Below are 27,644 nucleotides of genomic sequence, written 5' to 3' on the forward strand. Positions count from 1 at the left end.
TGTCAAAAGATGGAGCTAACTATTTTCAATCAATCAATCAATGTTTACTTATATAGTCCTAAATCACTAGTGTCTCAAAGGGCTGCACAAACCACAACAAAAACCACTACGACATCCTCGGTAGCCCCACATAAGGGCAAGGAAAACTCACACCCGTTGGGACGTCGGTGACAATGATGACTATGAGAACCTTGGAGAGGCCCACGTATGTAGGCAACCCCTCCCCCTCTAGGGGACCGAAAGCAATGGATGTCGAGCGGGTCTAACATGATACTGTGAAAGTTCAATCCATAGTGGACCCAACACAGCCGCGAGAGTCCAGTTCAAAGCTGATCCAACACAGCAGCGAGAGTCCCGTCCACAGCGGAGCCAGCAGGAAACCATCCCAAGCGGAGGCGGATCAGCAGCGCAGGGACCCCGACTTAATCAAGTTGAAAAACTTATTCGGGTGTTACCATTTAGTGGTCAATTGTACGGAATATGTACTAAATTGTGTAATCTACTAATAAAAGTATCAATCAATCAATCAATCAATCAAAAGAGATGTCCCCAACCGATACACAGGCGAGCGGTCCATCCTGGGTCCTGACTCTGGACAGCCAGTACTTCATCCATGGCCATCGGACCGGACCCCTTCCACAAGGGAGAGTGGGACATAGGAGAAAAAGAAAAGAAACGGCAGATCAACTGGTCCAAAAAGGGAGTCTATTTAAAGGCTAGAGTATACAAATGAGTTTTAAGGTGAGACTTAAATGCTTCTACTGAGGTGGCATCTCCAACTGTTTTAGTGGCATTCAGACTTTAGTTCAATAAATAACGGAGCAGCATATCCTCATCCGTGAAAAAACGTCTAATTCTCTAATAACTAAAGTTCCTTGGGTGAATAATGTCAACTCACTACACCGGTATGTTTTAGCGCTTCATGGCGAGTTTATTGAGTTTATTGACAGATATAAGTAAGAACTTTTCACTACTTTATATTAGAAATGGCAACAGTGGAGAATAAATGTCCCATAACAAGAAGATAGAGAAAAAGAAGAAGTTTATCGGCTATGGACTACGAGGGTGGATTCGCACAATTTTTCAGGATTTATGCAGATCCCAAATACAGATCAGCAGGTACCAGGAGGTAAGAAAAGTTGTTTTGCATAATATTGCGAAACAAAACGCCAGATAATGTCTTACCTTATACACACACCATTAAAATACTCCTATGTTGAAGCACAGTACAATCCATCAAGCGGTGCGGCTTCATAGCTTACCAAAGTGGAACTAAAACATTTTGATATATTTTTGAGCGCCGTTTTTAATGTTCTATATTTTCAATGGAACATTTCAAATGTTGGTGTTGTTTACTTGAGTCATATGTCCATCATAGTGCAACCTACTCTGATCTCTTATGTTTGAGTGCCATCTACTGGTCACACTTATCATTTCACCATGTACCAAATAAAATGTATTCGAGGTCGGTACGCTCAACCAAACTTATTCCTTATATTACGCACAGTGTCAAGTTTTAAGAAAAAATAATGATTTTAAGTGCGCTTTATAGTCCGGAAAATACGATACATAAAAATATTACGACATGCTCACTCAAAACATTGCACCGAGAGCGGGGAAATGTGAAGGTTGGGGTACGTGTGTGTTGCGTGTATTGTCCGTGGATGCGCGTGAGTACGCAAGCCTGAAGAGTCGCTTGTCTCTTAACCTTGGCGCTCTCGCAGTGTTTTGGCGATGAGTCAGTCCAACACAATTCAACAAACAACAAATGCATGTCCTTGAAAGAAAATGGCAAGGAAGTTTTGTAGCAGCGACCTCGCCAAGCCATTTGAGCAAGGAGACAACATTTAGATTAGAATGTTTGTGTTTGAGCAAGCAAAAGTTAAAGGGGAACATTATCACAATTTCAAAAGGGTTAAAAACAATAAAAATCAGTTCCCAGTGGCTTGTTGTATTTTTTGAAGTTTTTTTCAAAATTTTACCGGTCTCGGAATATCCCTAAATAAAGCATTAAAGTGCCTTATTTTTGACTCTCTGCGAAGACACTGACCATTTCCCTGTGACGTCATGCAGTGCTGCCAATGTAAACAAACAATGGGAATACCACAGCAAGATATAGCGACATTAGCTCGGATTCAAACTCGGATTTCAGCGACTTAAGCGATTCAACAGATTACGCATGTATTGAAACAGATGGTTGGAGTATGAAAATATTGAAGAAGAAACTGAAGCTATTGAGCGAATAGCTATTGACGCTATTCATAGCCATAGCATGGCCGAATAGCTGCGTTAGCATCGCCGGTAAAATGTGCGGACCAAACGATCAAGACTTTCGCATCATTTGACACTGGAGGAACTTAAATCCGTTGATTGGTAAGTTTTTTTTTCGCATTAAAAGTGGGTGGAAGGAAACGTAATATAGTTGCAAATGGATCTACAGGTTATCCATACATCTCTATTCCATGTCTGCTTTAGCACCGCCGGTAAATAGCATGCTAGCATCGATTAGCGTAGCATGTTAGCATCGATTAGCTGGCAGTCAACATCAACAAAACTCACCTTTGTGATTTCATTGACTGTCGTTGCAAATGCATCTGCAGGTTATCCATACATCTCTGTGCCATGTCTGCTTTAGCACCGCCGGTAAATAGCATGTTAGCGTCGATTAGCGTAGCATGTTAGCATCGATTAGCTGGCAGTCACGCCGCAACCAAATATGTCTGATTAGCACATAAGTCAACATCAACAAAACACACCTTTGTGATTTCGTTGACATTATCGTTGCAAATGCATCTGCAGGTTATCCATACATCTCTGTGCCATGTCTGTCATCGCCGGTAAAATGTGGAGACACTCTGCCACATTCAATGGGGGTCTGGCGGCAGACACTTTCACATCTTCGGGCCAGTGGTGCAACTTGAATCCCTCCCTGTTAGTGTTGTTACACCCTCCGACAACACACAGACGAGGCATGATGTCTACAAGGTTCCAAAAAATAGTCAAAAAAACGGAAAATAACTGAGCTGAGACCCGGTGTTTGTAATGTGTTGAAAATAAAAATGGCGGGTGTGTTACCTCGGCGACGTCACGTTCTGACGTCATCGCCTCCAGAGCAATAAACAGAAAGGCATTTAATTCGCCAAAATTCACCCATTTAGAGTTCGGAAATCGGTTAAAAAAGTAGATGGTCTTTTTTCTGCACCATCAAGGTATGTATTGACGCTTACATAGGTCTGGTGATAATGTTCCCTTTTAAAATAAAAATTTCACACAAATTGTCCATTTCATGAACCCAGTCGGGTTTAAAAGGATACGCCCGATAGCCTGTCTGCCAAGTGCTTAAAGACCTACTGAAACCCACTACTACCAACCACGCAGTCTGATAGTTTATGTGAAGACTGTAAAGCATAACGATGCCGGATTTGTTCCTCCGAGGATACGTCGGGCAAAACCACAGCTTGAGGTAAAATATAAAGCAGGGGCGTCAAACTCAAATACAGAGTGGGCCAAAATTTTAAACGGAACAAAGCCGCGGGCCAAGGTTGAACAAATTAACCTTTTAATAGGGACCCAAACAAGTTTTGCATTGAATATTGAACAAGCAAGGCTTATATAACTTTATAGTGACATGCAAAATCCAGTTTCAAATAATAATAACAATATTTAAAAAAATATCAATGGCATATCAAATAAAATTCAAATAAAAATTGAATGCCTATTTTCTATTTGCAGCCTTCTGAGGTAAATATCAAAATAAACTTTTTCCACAGGCCAATAATACATTTGAAAGTAAAATAACAATAAGGAATGAATCAAACATTCAAGCTTTGAAGTAGCAGGAGAAAGTGAATGAATAAAACGTTAATCCTTGCTCAGTTTGTTACACTGATTTGCTTAAACAACGCTTCTACAACCTAATAGTGCAAAATCAACTTTCAAAAAGCAAAAAAAAAACATCACAGAAATCAATTTTTAATAAAAAAATGTAATGCCTCTTTTCTATTTGCAGCCTTCTAATGTAAATATCAACATTAACTTTTTCCACTAGCTAATAAATTTGAAAATTAAATAATGAGGTGGTCGGAGGTGGATATTGTAGCGTCCCGGAAGTGTTAGTGCTGCAAGGGGTTCTGGGTATTTTTTCTGTTGTGTTCATGTCGTGTTTCGGTGCGGTTGTTCTCCCGAATTGTGTTTGTCATTCTTGTTTGGTGTGGCTTCACAGTGTGGCGCATATTTGTAACAGGGTTAAAGTTGTTTATACGGCCACCCTCAGTGTGACCTGTATGGCTTTTGATCAAATATGCCTTGCATTCTCTTGTGTGTGTGTGTGTGTGTGTGTGTGTGTGTGTGTGTGTGTGTGTGTGTGTGTGTGTGTGTGTGTGTGTGTGTGTGTGTGTGTGTGTGTGTGTGTGTGTGTGTGTGTGTGTGTGTGTGTGTGTGTACAAGCCGCTTATATTTTGTGACTTGGCCGGCACGCTGTATGTATAGAGGAAAAGCGGGCCAGAGTTTGACACCCATGATATAAAGTATTTATTTAACAAATAAAAGGCTAAGGAACAAAAACAGTGGTGCTAACAGAAAGGTAAAAAATGGCGCTAGCATGGAGGCTGGAAATATGAACAGAAACACTATACTTGGCACGAAGGCACAAAAGGGGAAAAACAAAACAACTAGCATGAAAGTTAGGAATAAAATAAAGCTTAGCGTGGTAGCTAGCGAGAAAGAGCATGAAAAAATAAGTCATCAGCAGTTGCGTGAAAGCAAACCAGAGTCCGACAATGAATGGCGAAAATAGGGCGAGCTTAAATAAGGGAGGTGATAACGAGAAACAGGTGTGCGTAGAAAGCAAGGGGCAGGTGAACTAATAAGCTACCATGGTGACAGAATAAACAGGAAATAAGGAAGTCCAAACAACAGAATTTGATACAATAATGGAACAAAACATAAATATGGAATGATCCGGATATCGGATCACAACAGTTTATATATCAATGATGAAATATTAACATTGCAACACATGCCAATACGGCCGGTTTAGTTTACTAAATTACAATTTTAAATTTCCCGCGGAGTTTCTTGTTGAAAACGTCGCGGAATGATGTTGGAGGTGGGAAGCTTTAGCCTTTAGCCACACAAACACACGGTGTTTCCTTGTTTAAAATTCCCGGAGGTGAAGCTTTACTATGGATCAGAGCGGTCAAGCGAACATGGCAGATTTCGGTGAGAAAATTGTGGTAAAAAGTCGCCTCTTACCGGAGATCTGCGGAGGTTGCACCATCCATGCAGCTGCCGTGACTTCCCTCAGACACTGGCGTCAACCCCTCTGACTATCAGGTACTATTTAACTCACTAAAACACTAGCAACATAATAGAAAGATAAGGGATTTCCCAGAATTATCCTAGTAAATGTGTCTAAAAACATCTGAATCGCTCCCAATCTCAGCCACAAATGTTTCATCCTCGCTCAAATTAATGGGGAAATTGTCGTTTTCTTTTTCCGAATAGTTTTTGCTGCTGGAGGGTCACATTATAAACAATGTGAGGACGTGAGGAGCCCTCACACCAGTGACGTCATCGTCTGCTACTTCTGGTAAAGGCGAGGCTTTTTTATTAGCGACCAAAAGTTACGAACTTTATCGTCGATGTTCTCTACTAAATCCTTTCAGCAAAAATATGGCAATATCGCGAAATGATCAAGTATGACACATAGAATGGACCTGCTATCCCCGTTTAAATAAGAACATCTCATTTCAGTAGGCCTTTAAGCCGCTGCCGAGTCTTCAACCGGATGTTAACAACAAATATATCAAAATTGTCATGATCCGTGGTCCAAATCATGTTTTGTTTACTTATTTTCTCCATTAGTTCCTGTTTTTGTGCACCCTTGTTTGTTTTAGTTTCCACAACGACCCATTAGTTTCACCTGCCTCATGTGTTCGGATCACACACCTGCTCTAATCAGTGACCATTATTTAAGCCTGTTTTGCCAGTTAGTCGTCCTGGTGATTGCTCCTTCCATGCTTAGTTCACGCTGCTCTGTGTTGATTGTTTCATGCTCGTTTCATGCCACAGGTTCATGCTTGTTTTCATGCGATTGTTCGCTTCATGCTATGCCAAGTAAGTTTTGTTTATTCATGCCACAGTTAGCGAGTTTTGGTGTCTTGTTGTTTTTTGTTTCTTGTCCATAGTGTTAGTTTTTGTGTCCTTGATTCTAGATTAATAAATGTGTTCCTACCTTCATGCCTTGTCCAGAATAGTCTGTTTGCATCCAAGCTGCGAGATGCCACCCCCCAAACCCCAGCCCCCAACCCCCGCCTAACGCACTGCCCGCCATGAAAAAAATATGGTACTGGTTATTTTTACGTGAATTGGTACTGGTTGGTACTGACAGACTTTGGCCGGTTCCCACAAAAGTAACACATTTGGTACTCACCCCTACTTTTGGAAGCCACTGGTTAGTTCCAGCTGCAATGACTGTCATTAACATTGGTCGCCGGTGACAGAGCACACGTTAAAGCGTTTTGGACCAAAAAATTGCACACAATGAGTTTATCCCTAACAAAAACCAAGAAAAGATCAAAGAACAAAACATGAAATTGTTGCTAAAGTTGTCTCTCGTCGCTTTTTTGGGGGGGAGTCTTAAGAGTGGTCTGAGTACTGTATTTCACGGACTATAAGGCGCACTTAAAATCCTTTTATTTTCTCAAAACTGGACAGTGCGCCTTATAACTTGGTGGGCCTAATGTACAGAATAATTTTGGCTGTGCTTTCGGACCTCAAAGTTATTTTATTTTGTACATGGTGCAATGATAAGTGTGACCAGTAGATGGCTGTCACACATAAGAGATGTAAAATGATGGCAATCACACATGAGAGATGTGTGTAAACTGCAATATGACTCAAGTAAACAACACCAAAATTGTATATGTTCCATTAAAAATCTAGACTATTACACACAGGGCGTTCAAACATCTATCAAAATGTTTTAGTACGACTTTGGTAAGCTATGGAGCCGCACAGCTTGATGGATTGTACTGTGCTTCAACATAGGAGTATTATTATGGGGTGTGTATAAGGTAAACATATTATCTGGCGTTTTGTTTCGCAATATTATGCAAAAGCAACTTTTCTTACTTTCTGGTACCTGCTGATCTGTATTTTGGGATCTGCATAACTCCTGCACAAGTCTGCCTTTGTAGTCCGTGCGGACTTCGTCGTCAATGAGCTTCTTTATTTTCTTCTCTCTTCTTGGTATGGGACAATTACACTCCACTGTTGCCATTTCTAATATAAAGTAGTGTAAAGTTCTTACTTACAGTAAACTCACCATGGAAGCCCTAAAACATACCGGTGTAGTGAGTTGACATTATTCACCTAAGGAACTTTAATTATTAGAGAGTTCCGGTCGAACGGTTTTCATACACATTTCCGGTGTGGTTGTTTCCGGATGAGGAGATGTTTCTCCGTTATTGATTGAAGTAAAGTCTGGATGTCCTTAAAACAGTTAGCGCCATCTTTTGATAATTCTTCCACTCTCGTCCTTGCACGCTACACCGCTACAAAAAATATGACGGGGAGAAGACTCTGTCGAAAGTGAGCCACGTAAATAAGACGGCCCACAAAACGTTGCATCCTGAAGCGACTCTCAGATAACGGCTTGAATATGATCTATAAAATGTAATCCATGCAACATTTTGACTAAAGAACCAGCGTTACATGTTATGTAGACAACTAGTAAGTATTTTACCTTTACAAAAAAAATAATCAATCAATCAATCAAAGTTTACTTATATTGCCCTAAATCATGATTGTCTCAAAGGGCTGCAAAAGCCACAACGACATCCTCGGCTCAGATCCCACACAATAAAAAATATGACCCCTTTAATGAGCCTTTTGTATGAAATAAGACCTGACTAGACCTGCTCATCGGCAGTGCGCTTTATAACCCGGTGCACTCTATGGTCCGGAAAATATGGTACTCGCTAAAAATAACAGATCTTGATTAACCTCTTAAGGCCAAGATGTTTGTTTACATGATTGTTTTATTTATCTTTGCTATTTGGGCTTATTGGACCCTAATTAGAATAAAAACTAAAAATCATCTTTTTATACAATGTACTTTAGTCCATAAGTACAGAAACGTGTACTTTATGTGTAGTGACATGCTACTTTTTGTTTTTACACTTTGTTTTCAAAATTCCATTGTATGTAATAGTTTTCTGACACCTTTAGATAGCAGAATAAGTGTCCATATGTCGGCATAAGACCCCAATTCCGTAGTGTACACAATTTCGGAAATAAGAGCTAAAAGGTGCTGTCCACGCATGTGGCCACTAATGCCTTTAGAGCATGGGTGTCAAACTCTGGCCCGCCGTGTACTTTCATTTGGCCCTTGAGGCAATATCAAATTAACTGTAGAGCTGGCCCGCCGGTATTATAAGGCGGCGGTTCATTCACTCATACTTGCCAACCTTCCCGATTTTCCTGGGAGACTCTCGAAGTTCAAAGCCCCTCCCGAAAAGCTCCAGGGACAAACATTATCCGGATATCCACCCGGACAAAAATATTGGGGGCGTGCCTTTAAAAGTACTGCCTTTAGCGTTCTCTACAACCTGTCGTCACATCCACTTTTCGTATGTTATGGTGCCAGCCAAGCACCATAACATACGCGGGTGGTACACACAAGGTGAACGCAAGGCATACTTGGTCAACAGCCATACGTCCACCCTCACACTGAGGGTGGACGTATAAACAACTGTAACACTGTTACAAATATGCGCCACACTGTGAACCCACACCTAACAAGAACGACAAACACATTTTGGGAGAACATTACACAACGTAAACACAACAGAAGAAATACCCAGAAGCCCTTGCAGCACTAACTCTACAATATACAACCCCCGCTACCACCAAACTAAATGTATTAGCCTGTGGAAAAAGTTAATATCGACATTTACCTCAGAAGGCTGCAAAAAGAAAAGAAGCATTACATTTTTCGTTTAAATAATTTAATATACCATTACTGTTTTTTCATTTGTTTTTTTGAAAGTTGGTTTTGCACTATTGAGTTATATAAGCGTTGTTTGTTCCATATTCAGTGTTGAGGCAAATCAGTGTAGCAAACTGAGCAATAATTAACGTTTTATTCATGCACTTTCTCTCGCTACCTCAAGGCTTTGTGACAATCTGTCACGTCATTTCTGTTAGTTTTCTCCTGTTTTTGTATTTACTTCCTGTTCAGTGCTCTTATTTTGTCGTATTTCCTGTTTTATTCACGGAGCACTGTTGTTTTTCTCTTTTCGTTGATTGGCAGCGGTTCACACCTGCTGTCAATCACACCAGTGTCTATTTATGTTTCACTCGAGCAATCCTCAGTGCTCGATGATAAAATATCATGTCGAGAACTTTTATCTGCACGACTGCTTTATGTTTGCTTTTGTTATTTTCTTATGTGTATTAAATATTCTTACCTTCACTCAACTCTCCTGGATTCTTGCATAACTGCAGACATGCGAGTTCACAACAGGCTTGAATGTTTGATTAATTCATTATTTTATTTCCAAATGTTTTGTTAGCCTGTGGAAAAAATGTATTTTGATATTTTTTACTTCAGAAGGCTGGAAATAGAAAAGAGGCATCAAATTTTGATTAAAATTTTATTTGATATGCCATTGATATTTGGAATTATTATTATTTGAAACTCGATTTTGCATGTCACTATAAAGATATATAAAAGCCTTGCTTGTTCAATATTCAATGCTAAACTTGTGTGGATCCCTATTAAAAGGTTCATTTGTTCAGCCTTGGCCCCGCGGCAGACTGGAGAGGCAGCTGATGGTGACCTTCTACCGCTCGGCTGTCGAGAGCCTGCTGACGTACTGCATAACAGTGTGGTACTCCAGCTGCACTGAAGCAGACAAACAGGCGATTCAGATGGTCATAAAGTCGTCACAAAAACTCATCGGCTGTCCCCTGCCCTCCCTGAAGGACTTACACAACTCCCGTTGCCTCAACAGAGCAAAAAACATTACCAAGGACAGCACACACCCTGGCTTCCACCTGTTCGACCTGCTACCATCAGGCAGGCGCTACAGGTGCATCAGAGCCAGAACAAACAGGCTCAGAGACAGCTTCTTTCCCAAAGCTGTCACCATGCTGAACTCTAACTTATAATAATAATAATTCACCCCTAAACAATATAATGCCCTAATACCCTACTGTGCAATACTACCCTTCGAGTGCAATACTTGTTATTTATTACTTCGGTACTCCTGTCTTGCTCTGTATATTGTACAGTATTTGTATTTTGTACTTCTATAGTGTTTTGTATATTGTACAGAATTGCTTATTATTTTATTGGATAGTAGTGTTTATAAGTGTTTATTTCAATTGTTAGTTTTTCCTTTATTACCTCTTATGTCATTCATTTCACCCCATATTTGTTCCCACTACCGCACCTTAAATTGGAGTCTTTAATCTCGTTATATGCAAATATAATGACAATCAATCAATGTTTACTTATATAGCCCTAAATCACTAGTGTCTCAAAGGGCTGCACAAACCACTACGACATCCTCGGTAGGCCCACATAAGGGCAAGGAAAACTCACACCCAGTGGGACGTCGGTGACAATGACGACTATGAGAACCTTGGAGAGGAGGAAAGCAATGGATGTCGAGCGGGTCCAACATGATACTGTGAAAGTTCAATCCATAATGGATCCAACACAGTCGCGAGAGTCCAGTCCAAAGCGGATCCAACACAGCAGCGAGAGTCCCGTTCACAGCGGAGCCAGCAGGAAACCATCCCAAGTGGAGGCGGCCCAGCAGCGCAGAGATGTCCCCAGCCGATACACAGGCAAGCAGTACATGGCCACCGGATCGGACCGGACCCCCTCCACAAGGGAGAGTGGGACATAGGAGAAAAAGAAAAGAAACGGCAGATCAACTGGTCTAAAAAGGGAGTCTATTTAAAGGCTAGAGTATACAAATGAGTTTTAAGGTGAGACTTAAATGCTTCTACTGTGGTGGCATCTCGAACTTTTACCGGGAGGGCATTCCAGAGTACTGGAGCCCGAAATGAAAAAGCTCTATAGCCCGCAGACTTTTTTTGGGCTTTGGAAATCACTAATATGCCGGAGTCGTTTGAACGCAGATTTTTTGCCGGGATATATGGTACAATACAATCGGCAAGATAGGATGGAGCTAGACCGTGTAGTATTTTATACGTAGGTAGTAAAACCTTAAAGTCACATCTTAAGTGCACAGGAAGCCAGTGCAGGTGAGCCAGTACAGGCGTAATGTGATCAAACTTTCTTGTTCTTGTCAAAAGTCTATAGGCCGCATTTTGTACCAACTGTAATCTTTTAATGCTAGACATGGGGAGACCCGAAAATAATACGTTACAGTAATCGAGGCGAGACGTAACAAACGCATGGATAATGATCTCAGCGTCTTTAGTGGACAGAATGGAGCGAATTTTAGCGATATTACGGAGATGAAAGAAGGCTGTTTTAGTAACGCTTTTAATGTGTGACTCAAAGGAGAGAGTTGGGTCAAAGATAACACCCAGATTCTTTACAGAGTCGCCTTGTTTAATTGTTTGGTTGTCAAATGTTAAAGTTGTATTATTAAATAGAGGTCGGTGTCTAGCAGGACCGATAATCAGCATTTCCGTTTTTTTGGCGTTGAGTTGCAAAAAGTTAGCGGACATCCATTGTTTAATTTCATTAAGACACGCCTCCAGCTGACTACAATCCGGCGTGTTGGTCAGCTTTAGGGGCATGTAGAGTTGGGTGTCATCAGCATAACAGTGAAAGCTAACACCGTATTTGCGTATGATGTCACCTAGCGGCAGCATGTAGATACTGAAGAGTGCAAGGCCAAGGACCGAACCCTGGGGAACTCCACACGTTATCTTAACGTAGTCCGAGGTCACATTGTTATGGGAGACGCACTGCATCCTATCAGTAAGATAAGAGTTAAACCAAGACCTTAAGTTGGAGTCTTTAATCTCGTTATATGCAAATATAATGACAATAAAGTTAATTCTATTCTTTTCTATTCTATTTGTTCAGTTTTACATTTTGGCCCACTCTGTATTTGAGTTTGACACCCCTGCTTTAGAGGTTGAAGCTCCTATGGGCAGTTAATTACCAATAATTATGAATTTTTGTATTTTTGTCATGCTAATTTCTCTTTTTTTCCAACGATTTCATGTTTTTGCGTAGATACCTGCAGCACAACAGGATTGCAGAAGTGAGTCCAGGTGCATTCAGAGGGCTGTATAATCTCACAAGGCTGTAAGTCTGCATTCATTCGACATCCTTACAATGTACTTTGCATCTTTATTGCTGCTCTGCAGCAATAAACATCAATTTGGCTACTGAAGTGTTTTTATAGACGTTTCGCTGTCAAGTCAATTTGTATATACAGTCGTGGTCAAAAGTGTACATACATGGCTGTCTTGAGTTTCCAATTATTTCGACAACTGTGATTCTTTTTTTTTGTGATAGAGTGAGCACATACTTGTGGGTCCCAAAAAAAACCATTCAAAAGGTTTGGTTCTTTTATGGATTTATTGTAGGTCTACTGAGAATGTGACCAAATCTGCTGGGTCAAAACTGTCCCCTGACAGTTTGTTTGTGTTTTAGTTTTTTTTCCTCCGCATGTGTCTTTGTTTGCTCTGTGTTTAGTATTTCCTGTTTTTAGTTCCTGTCAGCGCTCTTATTTTGTCAGCTTCCTGTTTGTCTCCCGGTGTGTTGTTTTTTCTCAGCTGCGGCTGATTGGCACTTTGACATACCTGTGGTCAATCAGCCCGCTCCTATATTACCTGCTTTTGTTCCTCCAGTCAGTGCTGGATTATTGATTTGTCGTTGCTATCGTGTCGTGTCGTTTTATTATTCGTTTGTTTGTAACTCACTGCCTTTTGTTCCCTGCTTCCGTTTTGTTTTCACTCTACAAATAACGACTTTGTTTTCCAGTTTGCTTCCACGCTAGGGCCCTTTTTGATCCTTGCTAGCTTCTATGCTAAAGACCCTTAGTTTGTTATCCGCCTCGTGCACGCTTTGTGTTAGTACCTTATTGTTTGATTTTGTTTTAGTATCTTTATCAAATCATGTTTTCTCACTCCATGCCTGCCTCCATCTCTGCATCTTGGGGTTCGTCAACAACAAACTATGACAAAAAGTATACAAACCCCGTTTCCATATGAGTTGGGAAATTGTGTTAGATGTGAATATAAACGGAATACAATGATTTGCAAATCCTTTTCAACCCATGTTCAGTAGAATGCACTACAAAGACAAGATATTTGATGTTCAAACTCATAAATGTTTTTATATATTTTTTCGCAAATAATAACTAACTTAGAATTTCATGGCTGCAACACGTGCCAAAGTAGTTGGGAAAGGGCATGTTTGCCACTGTGTTACATCACCTTTTCTTTTAACAACACTCAATAAACGTTTGGGAACTGAGGAAACTAATTGTTGAAACTTTGAAAGTGGAATTCTTTCCCATTCTTGTTTTATGTAGAGCTTCAGTCGTTCAACAGTCCGGGGTCTCCGCTGTCGTATTTTACGCTTCATAATGCGCCACACATTTTCGATGGGAGACAGGTCTGGACTGCAGACGGCCCAGGAAAGTACCCACTCTCTTTTTTACGAAGCCACGCTGTTGTAACACGTGCTGAATGTGGCTCGGCATTGTCTTGCTGAAATAAGCAGGGGCGACCATGAAAAAGACAGCGCTTGGATAGCATATGTTGTTCCAAAACCTGTATGTACCTTTCAGCATTAACAGTACCTTCACAGATGTGTAAGTTACCCATACCTTGGGCACTAATGCACCCCCATACCATCACAGATGCTGGCTTTTTAACTTTGCGTCGATAACAGTTTGGATGGTTCCCTTCCCCTTTGGTCCGGATGACACGATGTGGAATATTTCCAAAAACAATTTGAAATGTGGAATCGTCAGATCACAGAACACTTTTACACTTTGCATCAGTCCATCTTAGATGATCTCGGGCCCAGAAAAGCCGGCGGCGTTTCTGGATGTTGTTGATAAATGGCTTTCGTTTTGCATAATAGAGCTTTAACTTGCACTTACAGATGTAGCGACCAACTGTATTTAGTGACAGTGGTTTTCTGAAGTGTTCCTGAGCCCATGTGGTGATATCCTTTAGAGATTGATGTCAGTTTTTGATACAGTGCCGTCTGAGGGATCGAAGGTCACGGTCATTCAATGTTGGTTTCCGGCCATGCCGCTTACGTGGAGTTATTTCTCCAGATTCTCTCAACCTTTTGATGATATTATGGACCGTAGATGTTGAAATCCCTACATTTCTTGCAATTGCACTTTGAGAAACGTTGTTCTTAAACTGTTTGACTATTTGCTCACGCTGTTGTGGACAACGGGGTGTACCTCGCCCCATCCTTTCTTGTGAAAGACTGAGCATTTTTTGGAAAGCTGTGTTTATACCCAATCATGGCTCCCCACCTGTTCCCAATTAGCCAGCACACCTGTGGGATGTTCCAAATAAGTGTTTGATGAGCATTCCTCAACTTTATCAGTATTTATTGCCACCTTCCCCAACTTCTTTGTCTTAGTTGCCGGCATCAAATGATCAGTTTGAACATCAAATATGTTGTCTTTGTAGTATATTCAACTGAATATGGGTTGAAAATGATTCGCAAATCATTGTATTCCGTTTATATTTACATCCAACACAATTTAACATCTCATATGGAAACGGGGTTTGTAGGTTGTCCTGAAGAATTTCTAGGTGATCCTCCTTTTTCATTGTCCCATTTACTCGCTGTAAATCACCAGTTCCATTGGCAGCAAAACAGGCCCAGAGCATAATTACTCCCACCACCATGCCTGACGGTAGGGATGGTGTTCCCGAGTTTAAAGACCTCACCTCTTCTCCTCCAAACATATTGCTGGGAATCGTGGCCAAACAGCTCAGTTTTTGTTTCATTTGACATCACATGGACAGAGATAAGACCTTCTGGAGGAAAGTTCTGTGGTCAGATGAAACAAAAAATTGACCTGCTTGGCCCCATGGATTACTTTTTAGAGGCGGTATAGTACCGAATATAATCCCCGTATTTCCTTGAATATTATGCGCCTGCTTTGAATTACTGCCGGGTCGAACTTGCTTCCCAAAATAATTAGCACATGCTTAGTATTACCGACAGGTCAAATTCGTGACGTCACATTGACATTGACTGTCATCGTTTTGAAAATGGAGGAGGCTGATTTCAATAATTTGAAATCGCATAAAGGGAAGAAGATTAGGAGCTATTCAGTAGGATTTAAGGTCCAAGCTATTGAATATGCTGTAAAAGAACAGTAAGCAGCTATGTTTTATTAACATACCGTAGCTGCGTGTGTCAAATATGAGTCATTAAATGACTCCTACATCCTGGTGGTAGAGGGCGCTAGTGATCCTTCTTGCGACTACTCGGCAGCAGAAGAAGTGACAACAAGCAGCGAGAGTGAGCAGCGATCGTTTAGTTTTTTCCTCTCGCTTGCACTTTTAACATGGGGGATTACATGTCTAAAATAAAAGTTTTGTAAACTGGAATTTTTACTGCATACCCTTGGTAAGTGCCGGAGTGAGAAGAAGTTTTAAAATAATTAGCGCATGCTTACTTTTACCGCATGCCTTTGGTAAGCGCAGGCGTGAGAAGAGGTTTTAAATTAATTAGCGCCCCGGCGGCAATTCATACTCATAGTGGTATGTATATATATATATATATATATATATATATATATATATATATATATACATACCACTATGAGTATGAATTGCCCACTATGAGTATGAATTATATATATATATATATATATATATATATATATATATATATATATATATATATTATATATATATATATATATACATATATATATATATATATGTATATATACATATATATATATATATATATATATATATATATATATATATATATATATATATATATATATATATATATATATATATATATATATATATATATATGGGCTTCACAGTGGAAGAGGGGTTAGTGCGTCTGCTTCACAATACAAAGTTCCTGCAGTCCTGGGTTCAAATCCGGGCTCGGGATCTTTCTGTGTGGAGTTTGCATGTTCTCCCCGTGAATGCGTGGGTTCCCTCCGGGTACTCCGGCTTCCTCCCACTTCCAAAGACATGCACCTGGGGATAGGTTGATTGGCAACACTAAATTGGCCCTAGTGTGTGAATGTGAGTGTGAATGTTGTCTGTCTATCTGTGTTGGCCCTGCGATGAGGTGGCGACTTGTCCAGGGCTTACCCCGCCTTCCGCCCGATTGTAGCTGAGATAGGCGCCAGCGCCCCCCGCGACCCCAAAAGGGAATAAGCGGTAGAAAATGGATGGATGGATATATATATATATATATATATATATATATATATATATATATATATATATATATATATATATAATAAACATAATTAAATGAAGTGGCATACATATGATAAGTGTTTTACACCCATGAACGCTACAGTAATGACATCCATCGCCATTGATGGGTGATATTTAGATGTTTTTAATGGTGTTTTTTTTACCCGGTTCATTTAGTTTTCTATTAAATCAGATTGAAAACATGTCTTTTTTTTTTTTTTTTTTTTTTTCTCCAACAGATATTTGAACCACAACAAGATTTCCATCTTGAAGCCCGGTGTGTTCAGGGACCTGCACAAGCTGGAGTGGTTGTATGTTTAGTTGAATCTCCGCTTTTTTTTTTTTTTTTTTTTTTCCATCTCTGCTTATTATTTCTTCTGGGTTGCAGCCATAGGGTACAATCAGCGCAAGTGAAAGCCGGGTGTTTTTGCTTTTTGTGTCAGGATCTTAGAAAACAACAACATCCATCAAGTCTCCTCCAAGGCCTTTTCTGGCCTCAACTCGCTGGTCTTGTTGTGAGTTTCTCTCTCTCCCCCCCCCACCCCCCCCGGCTCCGTCACTTTTGTCGGTCTGAATGAACTCATCTGTTCCGTCTTTTGTCTGCCGTGATGGACAGGGCTTTGTTGAACAACTCTCTGACCAGGCTGGAAGACGTCTGTCAAGAAATGCCCAGGCTGAACTGGCTGTAAGTGCGGGTCGTCAACGGGTCGCCTCGCCCGCCTTCCTTAATGGCTTCGACCCGCCTGTCTTTGCAGGGACATGGAGGGGAATCTTATCGAGAGGCTTGACGACGTCTCTTTCTACTCGTGCAGCATGCTGACAGTTCTGTACGTAAACACTTCAAGTCTCAGATTAAGCTGCGTTTGCTTGACAACTTAAGTGTGGAGCCTCCGTTGTCGTGTTCTCAACAATCCAATATTAGTCGCACTGGAAATCAGACAAATGGAAAGTTTCTTCTAGAGCAGACCTGGGCAAATGCGGCCCGTTAAAGGGGAACTTTATCACAATTTCAAAAGGGTTAAAAACAATAAAAATCAGTACCCAGAGGCTTGTTGTATTTTTTGAATTTTTTTTCAAAATTTTAACGGTTTCGGAATATCCCTAAAAAAAGCTTTAAAATGCTTGATTATTGCTATTTGAAGCAACTATCCATTTCCCTGTGATGTCACACAGTGCTGCCAATGTAAACAAATAATGGCGAATACCACATTAAGATATAGCGACATTAGCTCGGATTCACACTCGGATTTCAGCGGCTTAAGCGATCCAACAGATTACGCATGTTTTGAAACGGATGGTTGGAGTATGAAAGTATCAAAGAAGAAACTGAAGCTACCCACCTGCTTCCAGTGCCACCCACATTGGTTTGAATGCAACTTAGGTATTGGGTTTCATTATGTAAAGTGCTTTGAGTCACAAGAGAAAAAGCGCTATATAAATATTATTCACTCACTCACTTTAACGGCATAATTACACAGTATTTTGGAGATCTGTGTTGCTGAATCTGTTGCAATTTGTTCAATTAATATTGGAGCAGTCAAAGTAGCAAGATGGAGTTGGGAAGCTTTAGCCTTTAGCCACACAAACACACGGTGATTCCTTGTTTAAAATTCCTAAAGGTGAAAATTTACAATGGAAGCGAACATGAAACACGACAGAATGTCTACCAGCAGGTTTCGGTGAGAAAATTGTGGATAAAAAGTCGCTTTTTACCGGAAAAAAGCTGAGCTTGTGCCGTCCATAGCTGCCGTCGACTCCCCTGAGACACCCGTGGATTTACACCTCCAACTATCAGGTACTATTAAACTCACTAAAACACTAGCAACACATTAGAAAGATAAGGGATTTCCCAGAATTATCCTAGAAAATGTGTCTAAAAACATCGGAATCCGTCCCGATGCAATCCCGTTTTTTTTTCTAGTCCGTCGCTATCAATATCCTCAAACACAAATCTTTAATTTTTCGCTCAAATTAATGGAGAATTGTCGTTTTCTCGGTCCAAATACCACTTTTTGTCGGAGGCTCCAATTAAAATCAATGTGAATACGTGAGAAGCCCCCACACTTGTGACCTCATCGTCTGTGACTTCCGGTAGAGGCAGGGCTTTTCTCTTAACACTGAAAGTTGCAAACTTTATCGTGGATGTTCTCTACTAAATCCTTTCAGCAAAAATGTGGCAATATCGCGAAATGATCAAGTATGACACATACAATGGACCTGCTATCCCCGTTTAAGATTCCTGGAGGTGGAACTTTACTATGGATCAGAGCGCGGTCAAGTGAACATGAAACACGACAGAATGTCAACCAGCAGGTTTCGGTAAAAAAATTGTGGTTAAAAAGTTGCTTCTTACCGGAGAAAAGCTGAGTTTGTGCCGTCCATAGCTGCCGTCGACTCTCCTGAGACACCCGTGCATTTACACCTCCGACTATCAGGTACTATTAAACTCACTAAGACACTAGCAACACAATAGAAAGATAAGGGATTTCCCAGAATTATCCTAGTAAATGTGTCTAAAAACATCGGAATCCGTCCCGATGCAATCCCGTTTTTTTTTCTAGTCCGTCACTATCAATATCCTCAAACACAAATCTTTAATTTTTCGCTCAAATTAATGGAGAATTGTCGTTTTCTCGGTCCAAATAGCACTTTTTTTTGGAGGCTCCCATTAAAATCAATGTGAATATGTGAGGAGCCATCAAACATGTGACATCATCGTCTGCGACTTCCGGTACAGGCAAGGCTTTTCTCTCAGCACCGAAAGTTGCAAATATTATCGTGGATGTTCTCTACTAAATCCTTTCAGCAAAAATATGGCAATATCGCGAAATGATCAAGTATGACACATAGAATGGACCTGCAATCCCCAATTTAATAAGAAAATCTCATTTCAGTACGCCTTTGAGCTTTTTCAATCTGGCCCGCCGGACATTCCCAAATAATTGTTTTAGATGTTTAAGATGGAAAGTGTAGCTGCCATTATGATGTGCACTCATGTTTTCTAAAGACCGGAAGTCTTCAATTATACTAAGTCTTTTTAATGCTTGGAATCTGCATGATTTACCATATTTCCTTGAATTGCTGCCGGGGCGCTAATTAATTTAAAACCTCTTTTCACTCCGGCGTTTACCAAAGGCATGCGGTAAATTTAGGCCTGCGCTTATAAATTTGAGTGTGATGTAAGGATACCATCATGAAAAGCACATTTAATTAAAAGAAAAACGTTTGTATGGTCTTACCTTTACTTATAAATGAAGGCCATGCGCAGCTCCTTCTGATCAAAATCATCGATAATTTGTTTATAGAAGTCTTCCTTATCTTTCTTCACTTTTAAAAGTCTCGATGGAGATCTTCCTTTATTACCTCCTGTTTCGATTGAAAGTCCAGTTTAGATAACTGTTTTATTTTAGATAGGTAATCCTCCATGTTAAAAGTGCAAGCGAGAGGAAAAAATAAACGATCGCTGCTCACTCTTGCTGCTTGTTGTCACTTCTTCTGCAGCCGAGTAGTCGCAAGAGAGATCACTAGCACCCTCTACCACCAGGAGGCGGGAGTCATTTAATGACTCACATTTGACACACGCAGCTACGGTATTATAATAAAACATAGCTGCTTACTGTTCTTTTTAGCATATTCAATAGCTTGGACCTTAAATCCTACTGAATAGCTCTTAATCTTCTTCCCTTTATGCGATTTCAAATTATTGAAATCAGCCTCCTCAATTTGACGTGACGAGTTTGCCCCGGTGGAATTTCTGGGCATAGGCTGATTATTTTGCAACACGAGTTTGACCCGGCGGAAATTCTAGACATGCGCTAATAAAAATAATATTTTGCGAAACGAGTTTGACCCGGCAGTAATTCTAGGCGGGCGCATACTATATAAAAAAAAATACGGTACTAGTTACTATGGTCATCTAATTATTTACTATGGTCATCTAATTACTTATCATGGTCACTATGAGATATCTCAGATTGTAGGTGGGGTTTTTTTTCACTGTTTGATGCATTTTGGTTGCGTTTTGGTTGATTGTAAAAAATATGTCGTCAATATTTATTGTTCATAGTTAATATTGTAAATCCCACATTCTTTATTTTCTGGTTCATTTTGGGTTTCTCATTGAGTAAAAAAAAAAATCAAATTAAATTTTTTAGAGCAATCTGTTATAACAATTTTAGCTTTAAATCTTTATTGTGAGTTTTTTTTATTAGTGTTCCAAAAAAATTGAAATACGGGCCCCCAGACACACTTTTTTATCTAAATCTGCCCCCCCCCCCCCCCCCCCCGAGTAAAATAATGTGTATGTGTCTGTAAATGACAAATACACATTTAGCTGTAAAAATCCGCTATATAGCAGTTTTTCACAACCTTTATTGAGCCGAGGCACATTTTTTCATTAAAAAAAAAAATCCAGCAGAAAATGTTAAAAATGAAACTCAATAGGCTACTGTATTTTTTGGACTATAAGTTGCAGTTTTTTTCATAGTTTGGCCGGGGGTGCGACATATACTCCGGAGCGACTTATTTGTGGAACTATTAACACATTACCGTAAAATATCAAATAATATTATTTTTGTAATTCGCGGAAGAGACGAAGAAAATGTCAGCAATCGTCACACACACGTCAACCAATAAGAATTCGGTGGGGGAGGGTCATGGCAGAAGTGCATTGTGGGTCATGGAATGCTAACTGCTATATGCTATATGCTACTGCTGTAGCTATTTAAACAGATCATTTCATCGTTTGATGTAACTTATAAAAACTGAGAAGGGCTGAACAAAAATGGCACCGAAAAGGGAATCATGTACTGCAGATTACAAGCTGGACGTAGTGAAATATGCAGCAGAAAACGACGAGAGGAAGCAGCGCATACCTTAAAGTAGGTTCACAAAGCAATTATCTACCTGCTGCCACCTACTGATATGAAAGAGTAGTGCATGGTTACTCTGCTGATCTTGAGACAGCACCGACACTAAACATTGGCACATTGGGAAGACTATGTCTCCCGGCTGGCCTGGGAACGCCTCGGGATCCCCCGGGAAGAGCTGGACGAAGTGGCTGGGGAGAGGGAACTAGGCTGCTGCCCCCGAAACCCAACCTCGGATAAGCGGAAGAAGATGGATGGATGGATGGATGGATGGTTTACAAAAAATATTTATTTGGGAAAAATTGGGTAAAATCGCATCATTTCGCATAATCTGCTTTCTGAGCTGCCATCTTATAATGGTAGAGGAGTTTGCGTGTCCCAATGATTCTAGAAGCTATGTTGTCCGAGGGTTTCAATGCCCACTGGAAGGGTCGGCCAAGGCAAACAGGTCGCCCAAGACAAACAGGTCTTAGGTGAGGGATCAGACAAAGAGCAGCTCGAAGACCTTTATGAAGAAGAAAAAACGAGGACATGGGTTTTCCACTTCTGGAGCCAGGCACAAAGAGGCAACGTGGATCCCCCCTCCAATGGGCTTACCACCCTTAGCAGGGGCCATAGAGGTCGGGTGCAATGTGAGCTGGGCGGCAGCTGAAGGCATGGAGGGCACTTGGCGGTCCGACCATAAGGTAGCTCTTGGGTCGTGGAACGTCACCTCGTTGGGGGAGAAGGAGCCTGAGCTGGTGCACGAGGTGGAGAAGTTCCATCTAGATATAGTCAGACTCACTTCAATGCACAGCAAAGGCTCTGGAACCTGTTCTGTTGAGAGGGGCTGGACTCTCTTCCACTCTGGCGTTGCTCAAAGCCTGCACGTTGGACTTTAACCCAGTAGACAAAGGGTAGATTAACTCCTCCTTCGGGTGGGGGGACGGGTCCTGACTGTTGCTTGTGCTTATACACAAAACAGCAGCTCCGAGTACCCACCCTTTTTGGATTCCTTCAAGGGAGTATTGGAGAGTGCTCCCCCGGGTGATTCCCTTGTTCTGCTGGGTGACCTCAATGCTCATGTTGGCAACGACAGTGAAACCTGGAGAGTCATGATTGAGAAGAACGGCCCCCCAGATCTGAAGCCGAGTGGTGTTTTGTTATTGAACTTTTGTGCTCGTCACAGATTGTCCATAACGAACATCATGTTCAAACATAACGATGTTCATATGTGCACTTGGCACCAGTACACCCTAAGCCGCAGTTCCATGATCGACTTTGTTGTTGTGTGATCGGATTTGCGATCTCATTTTTTGGACACTTGGGTGTAGAGAGGGGCGGCGCTTTTTACCGATCACCACTTGGTGGTACATTGGCTCTGATGGTGGGAGATGATGCCGAACAGACCTGGCAGGCCCAAACGCATTGTGAGGTTCTGCTGGACATGTCGAGCCAAGTGTCCTGTCAGACAGAGTTTTAATTCCAACCTGCGGAAGAACTTTGAGCATGTTACGAGGGAGGAACTGGATTTTGAGTCCGAGTGGACCATGTTCCATACCTCTATTGTCAAGGTAACCGATCGCAGGTGGTTGATGCCTGTCGTGGCGGTAATCCTAGAACCCGCTGTTGTCAACAGCAGTGAAGGATGCCGTCAAGCTGAAGAAAGAATCATATTGGGTCTTTTTGGCTCATGGGACTCCGGAGGCAACGGACAGGTACCAACAGGCCAAGCGGTGTGTGGCTTTGGCGGTCACGGAGGCAAAAACTCGGACATGGGAGGAGTTTGGGGTAGCTGTGGAAAACGACTTCTGGATGGCTTCTAAACGATTTTGGACCACCATCCGAAGCCTCTGGAAGGGGAAGCAGTGCATGGTCAACACCATGTATGGTGAGGATGGTGTGCTGCTGACCTCGACTGCACATATTGTGGATTGGTGGAGGGAATACTTCCAAAACCTCCTCAATCCCACTAACACGTCTTTGTATGAGGAAGCAGAGCCTGGGGAATCTGTGGTAGGTGCTCCTATTTGTGGGGCTGAGGTTGCCGAGGTAGTTAAAAACCTCCTCCGTAGCAAGGGCCGGGGTTTGGATGAGTTCCTGAAGGCTCTGGATGCTATGGAGCTGTCTCGATTGAGAAGACTCTGCAACATTGCGTGGACATCGGAGGCGGTATCTGTGGATTGGCAGACCGGGGTGGTGGTTACTCTCTATAAGAAGGGGAACCGGGCGGTGTGTCCCAACTATCGGGGCATCACACTCCTCAGCCTTCCAGGTAAGGTCTATTCAGGTGTACTGGAGAGGATAGTTAAGCCTCGGATTCAGGAGGAGCAGTGTGGTTTTCGTCTTGGCCGTGGAACTGTGTACCAGCTACAATACCATACTCCCTTGAAGGTGCATGGGGAGTTTGCTCAACCAGTTTACATGTGCATTGTGTACTTGGAGAAGGCATTTGACCGTATTCCTCGGGAAGTCCTGTGGGAAGTTCTCAAAAAGTATGGGGTATCGGACTGTCTGATTGTGGCAGTCTGCTCCCTATATGATTGGTGTCAGGGGTTGGTCTGCATTGCTGGGAGTAAGTCGGACCCGTGGCAGTCTGCTCCCTGTATGATCGGTGTCAGGGGTTGGTCTGCATTGCTGGGAGTAAGTCGGACCCGTTTCTAGTGAGGGTTGGGTTCTGCCAGGGCTGCCGTTTATCACCGATTCTGTTCATGACTTTTATGGACTGAATTTGTAGGCGCAGTCAGGGTATTGAGGGAATCCAGTTTGGTGGCTGCAGGATTAGGTCTGAGATTTTAGTGGCTGATGTAGTCCTGATGGCTTTATCTGACCAGGATCTCAAGCTCTCATTGGATCATTTAGTAGCCGAGTGATGAGAATCAGCTTTTCCAACTCCGAGTATATGATTCTCGCTTGTAAAAGGGTGGAGTCCCATATCCGAGTTGGGGAAGAGAGGAGTTCAAGTACCTAGGAGTCTTGTTACCGAGTGAGGGAAGAGTAGATCATGAGATCAACAGGCGGATCGGTGCGGCGTCTTTAGTAATGCGGATGCTGTATCGAGATGTTGTGGTGAAGAAGGAGCTGAGCCAGAAGACAAAGCTCTCAATTTACCGGTCGATCTACGTTCCCATCCTCACCTATGGTCATGAGCTTTGGGTTATGACCGAAAAGACAAGATCACGGGTACAAGCAGCTGAAATGAGTTTCCTCCATCAGTTGGAAGGGCTCTCCCTTAGAAAGAGGGTGATGAGCTCTGTCATCCAGGAGTGAAGTGAATTATATTTATATAGCGCTTTTCTCTAGTGACTCAAAGCGCTTTACATAGTGAAACCCAATAGCTAAGTTACATTTAAACCAGTGTGGGTGGCACTGGGAGCAGGTGGGTAAAGTGTCTTACCCAAGGACACAACGGCAGAAGCTGGGATTGAACCTCTCATTTTTGAAAAATCAATCTTGCTGTAGTTAATTTTGTTGCTAGTTTGGTCCGTTTTGCAAAATAGTAAAGCCACAAATCATATGGGGTACTAACTCCACTGAACGTCTATTCTTTTTTTTAATAGACACACATACACCGAGCACCCACTGGGCGCCGGTGGCTCTGCCTGCACGGAAACCTTTTTATTTCGCATCACTGGAGAAAAAGGAAGTGACAAAATGCCAAAAGGAGGAGTTTCAATTAAAGCCGCTGCTCCTCCACATGGAGAGGAACCACAAAAGGTGGTTCGGGCATCTGGGCAGGATGCCACCCGGACGCCTCCCTGAAAGGTGTTTAGGGCACGCCTGACCGGTAGGAAGCCCACAGGGAAGACCCAGGACACGCTGGGAAGACTATGTCTCCCGGCTGGCCTGGGAACACCTTGGGATCTGTACAAGCAGAACAATGCATCAATGTTAGGAAAAACAAAACATTGCGTTTTAAAAAAATAAAACTTTTTCAGCTGCGCAAACTTTCACGTACAAGTTTAACTCCTCTAGAGCAGGGGTGAATGTAGTTTTCTACCAGGTTTGTTCACGCGCAATGGTCAGTCATGTTATGCAACATTTAGAAGCTGTAATTGAAATGAATGTGCGTCGTTTCCTAACCTTTTTGTTGTTGTTTTGTTCGTAAAGAAAGTTGTTTTAGTAGGGAGAGGGAAGTCTGGGCTTCTCTGCTTAGGCTGCTGCCCCCGCAACCCGACTCGGATAAACAAAAAAATGGATATATATATATATATTTATATACATATATATATATGCATGTGTGGGAAAAATGACAAGAGTACTTCATCTCTACAGAACTGTTTCATGAGGGGTTTCTCAATCGTCAGGAGATTTTTCAGGAGATTTCTCCTGACGATTGAGGGAACCCCTCATGAAACAGTTCTGTAGAGATGAATTAGTCTTGTGATTTTTCCCACACCTACATATTGCGCTCTACCACGGCATCGAACACTATTTTCTGGATAATACCAATATTTCGGTAGTGGTACCAAAATATATTTTGATACTTTTCTGTTATTGCAATTTAGTCCTTGAATAAAATCGTGAACGGACTAGACAACTTTTATTTTAGTAGTAAGTAAACAAAAACTCCTAATTAGTCTGCTGACGTGTGCAGCAGACTAATTATATCGCTATATTTAGCAATATTATTATTGTATTATTTCTCATTCTATTATGCTGTCAAAATGATTAAGGATAAGTGGTAGAATTTTATTTTTTTATTTATAATCAAAGTACCATCTAGCTATCTCGAAAATTGATCATTAATCTCGTGTTCATTTACTGTTAACCTCTGCTTACTTTCTCTTTTAACATGTTCTATCTACACTTCTGTTAAAATATAATAATCACTTATTCTTCTGTTATTTGTATGCTTTACATTAGTTTTGGATGATACCACAAATTTAGATATCGGTCTGATACCATTGGTCATATTCAAAGTCCTCATGTGTACAGAAACGTATTTACTGTGTTTATAACCATAATATATATTTATTTTTAAACAGAAAAAGATTGCGTGATGCCAAAAAGATATCAATGCAATCATAGAAGTATCAACTAGAAATGCTATTGTACTTGGTATCATTACAGTGGATGTCAGGTGTATATCCACCCATGGCATTTGTTTACATTGTGATGCCGGTGAGCTATTGTATCCTCCTATGGTGTGTAGTGAAGCATGCCAAGCTATTCCTCGTCCTGCAGTGATAATGATACTTGTCAAAAACTCACTTTAATTGTCATCATGCAGGAGAGGATTAGTGATTTGGAAGTAGCTAAATCACTGCCGACTGCGAATGGACGCTAGCCGTGTTTTAAAGCACCTCTCCCCTGAGGGTTTTTCTGTGTTATAACTTATAAGTACTCTGTGTGCGCGCGCTGCCGAACATGCTCCTCTGCTCATAAAACAAAACCTGCAAAATTATAGTGTTTACCCCACTGAGAATGTTGCTGTATTACTGCATGTATGCACGGATGTTTTTGAAAATAAATATTTCCAGGGTTCTGCAGCGCAACAAGATCAGTCACATTCAAGAGCAGGCCTTCTCCGTCCTCCAAAAGCTTGGAGAGCTGTGAGTAAAAATGCAGATTGTCTCCTCTCGTTGAACCTAAACCTCTGTTTTCCTGCAGCGATGAAGAGAAGAATAATAACTGTAGATGTCAATGTGTGTGTGTGTGTGTGTGTGTGTGTGTGTGTGTGTGTGTGTGTGTGTGTGTGTGTGTGTGTGTGTGTGTGTGTGTGTGTGTGTGTGTGTGTGTGTGTGTGTGTGTGTGTGTGTGTGTGTGTGTGTGTTGCATATTTGTATTTGCTTCTGAACTGACATGGGATTGTCTCCAAACACACACAGAGATCTTTCCAGCAACAGACTGATGAAGATTCCTCCTAATCTCTTTGTCCTGCTGGGGGATTTGCTTCAACTGTGAGTTGTTCTTATTATTATTATTATCAATACTGTAGAACTTAGTTTTTTACGCAAATAAACTCACTGTTGGTATGAGGCTGCCCAAACAGGGACACCTACTGAAAAAGAAAAAAAGGAGCTGATTTAATAGCGTTATATATTTTATTTTATTTTGTAAAAAGGCTAATGAAAACATACATGCTTGTACAATATAAACAGAATACTATGATTTGCAAATCATTTTCAACCCATATTTTATTGAATATGCGACAAAGACAACATATTTGATGTTCAAACTGATAAACTTTTTTTTTTTTTTGCAAATAATCATTACTTTAGAATTTGATGCCAGCAACACGTGACAAAGAAGTTGGGAAAGGTGGCAATAAATACTGATAAAGTTGAGGAATGCTCATCAAACACTTATTTGGAACATCCCACAGCTGTGCAGGCTAATTGGGAACAGGTGGGT

General features: G+C 41.3%; 1 protein-coding gene across 1 annotated transcript in view; it reads left to right on the forward strand.

Annotated features, from left to right (window-relative positions):
- The window catches only part of rxfp1 (relaxin family peptide receptor 1), a 325,548-nt gene that overhangs the window by 228,237 nt on the left and 69,667 nt on the right, over positions 1-27,644 (forward strand). The window contains exons 10-16 of the mRNA XM_061891899.1: positions 12,233-12,304; positions 16,680-16,751; positions 16,884-16,955; positions 17,057-17,125; positions 17,196-17,267; positions 26,771-26,842; positions 27,119-27,190. Coding sequence (XP_061747883.1) covers positions 12,233-12,304; positions 16,680-16,751; positions 16,884-16,955; positions 17,057-17,125; positions 17,196-17,267; positions 26,771-26,842; positions 27,119-27,190 — 501 coding nt within the window. The remainder of the gene's footprint in view (positions 1-12,232; positions 12,305-16,679; positions 16,752-16,883; positions 16,956-17,056; positions 17,126-17,195; positions 17,268-26,770; positions 26,843-27,118; positions 27,191-27,644) is intronic.

The sequence above is a fragment of the Nerophis ophidion genome, linkage group LG29, assembly GCF_033978795.1.
Source record: "Nerophis ophidion isolate RoL-2023_Sa linkage group LG29, RoL_Noph_v1.0, whole genome shotgun sequence".
Classification (NCBI taxonomy): domain Eukaryota; kingdom Metazoa; phylum Chordata; class Actinopteri; order Syngnathiformes; family Syngnathidae; genus Nerophis; species Nerophis ophidion.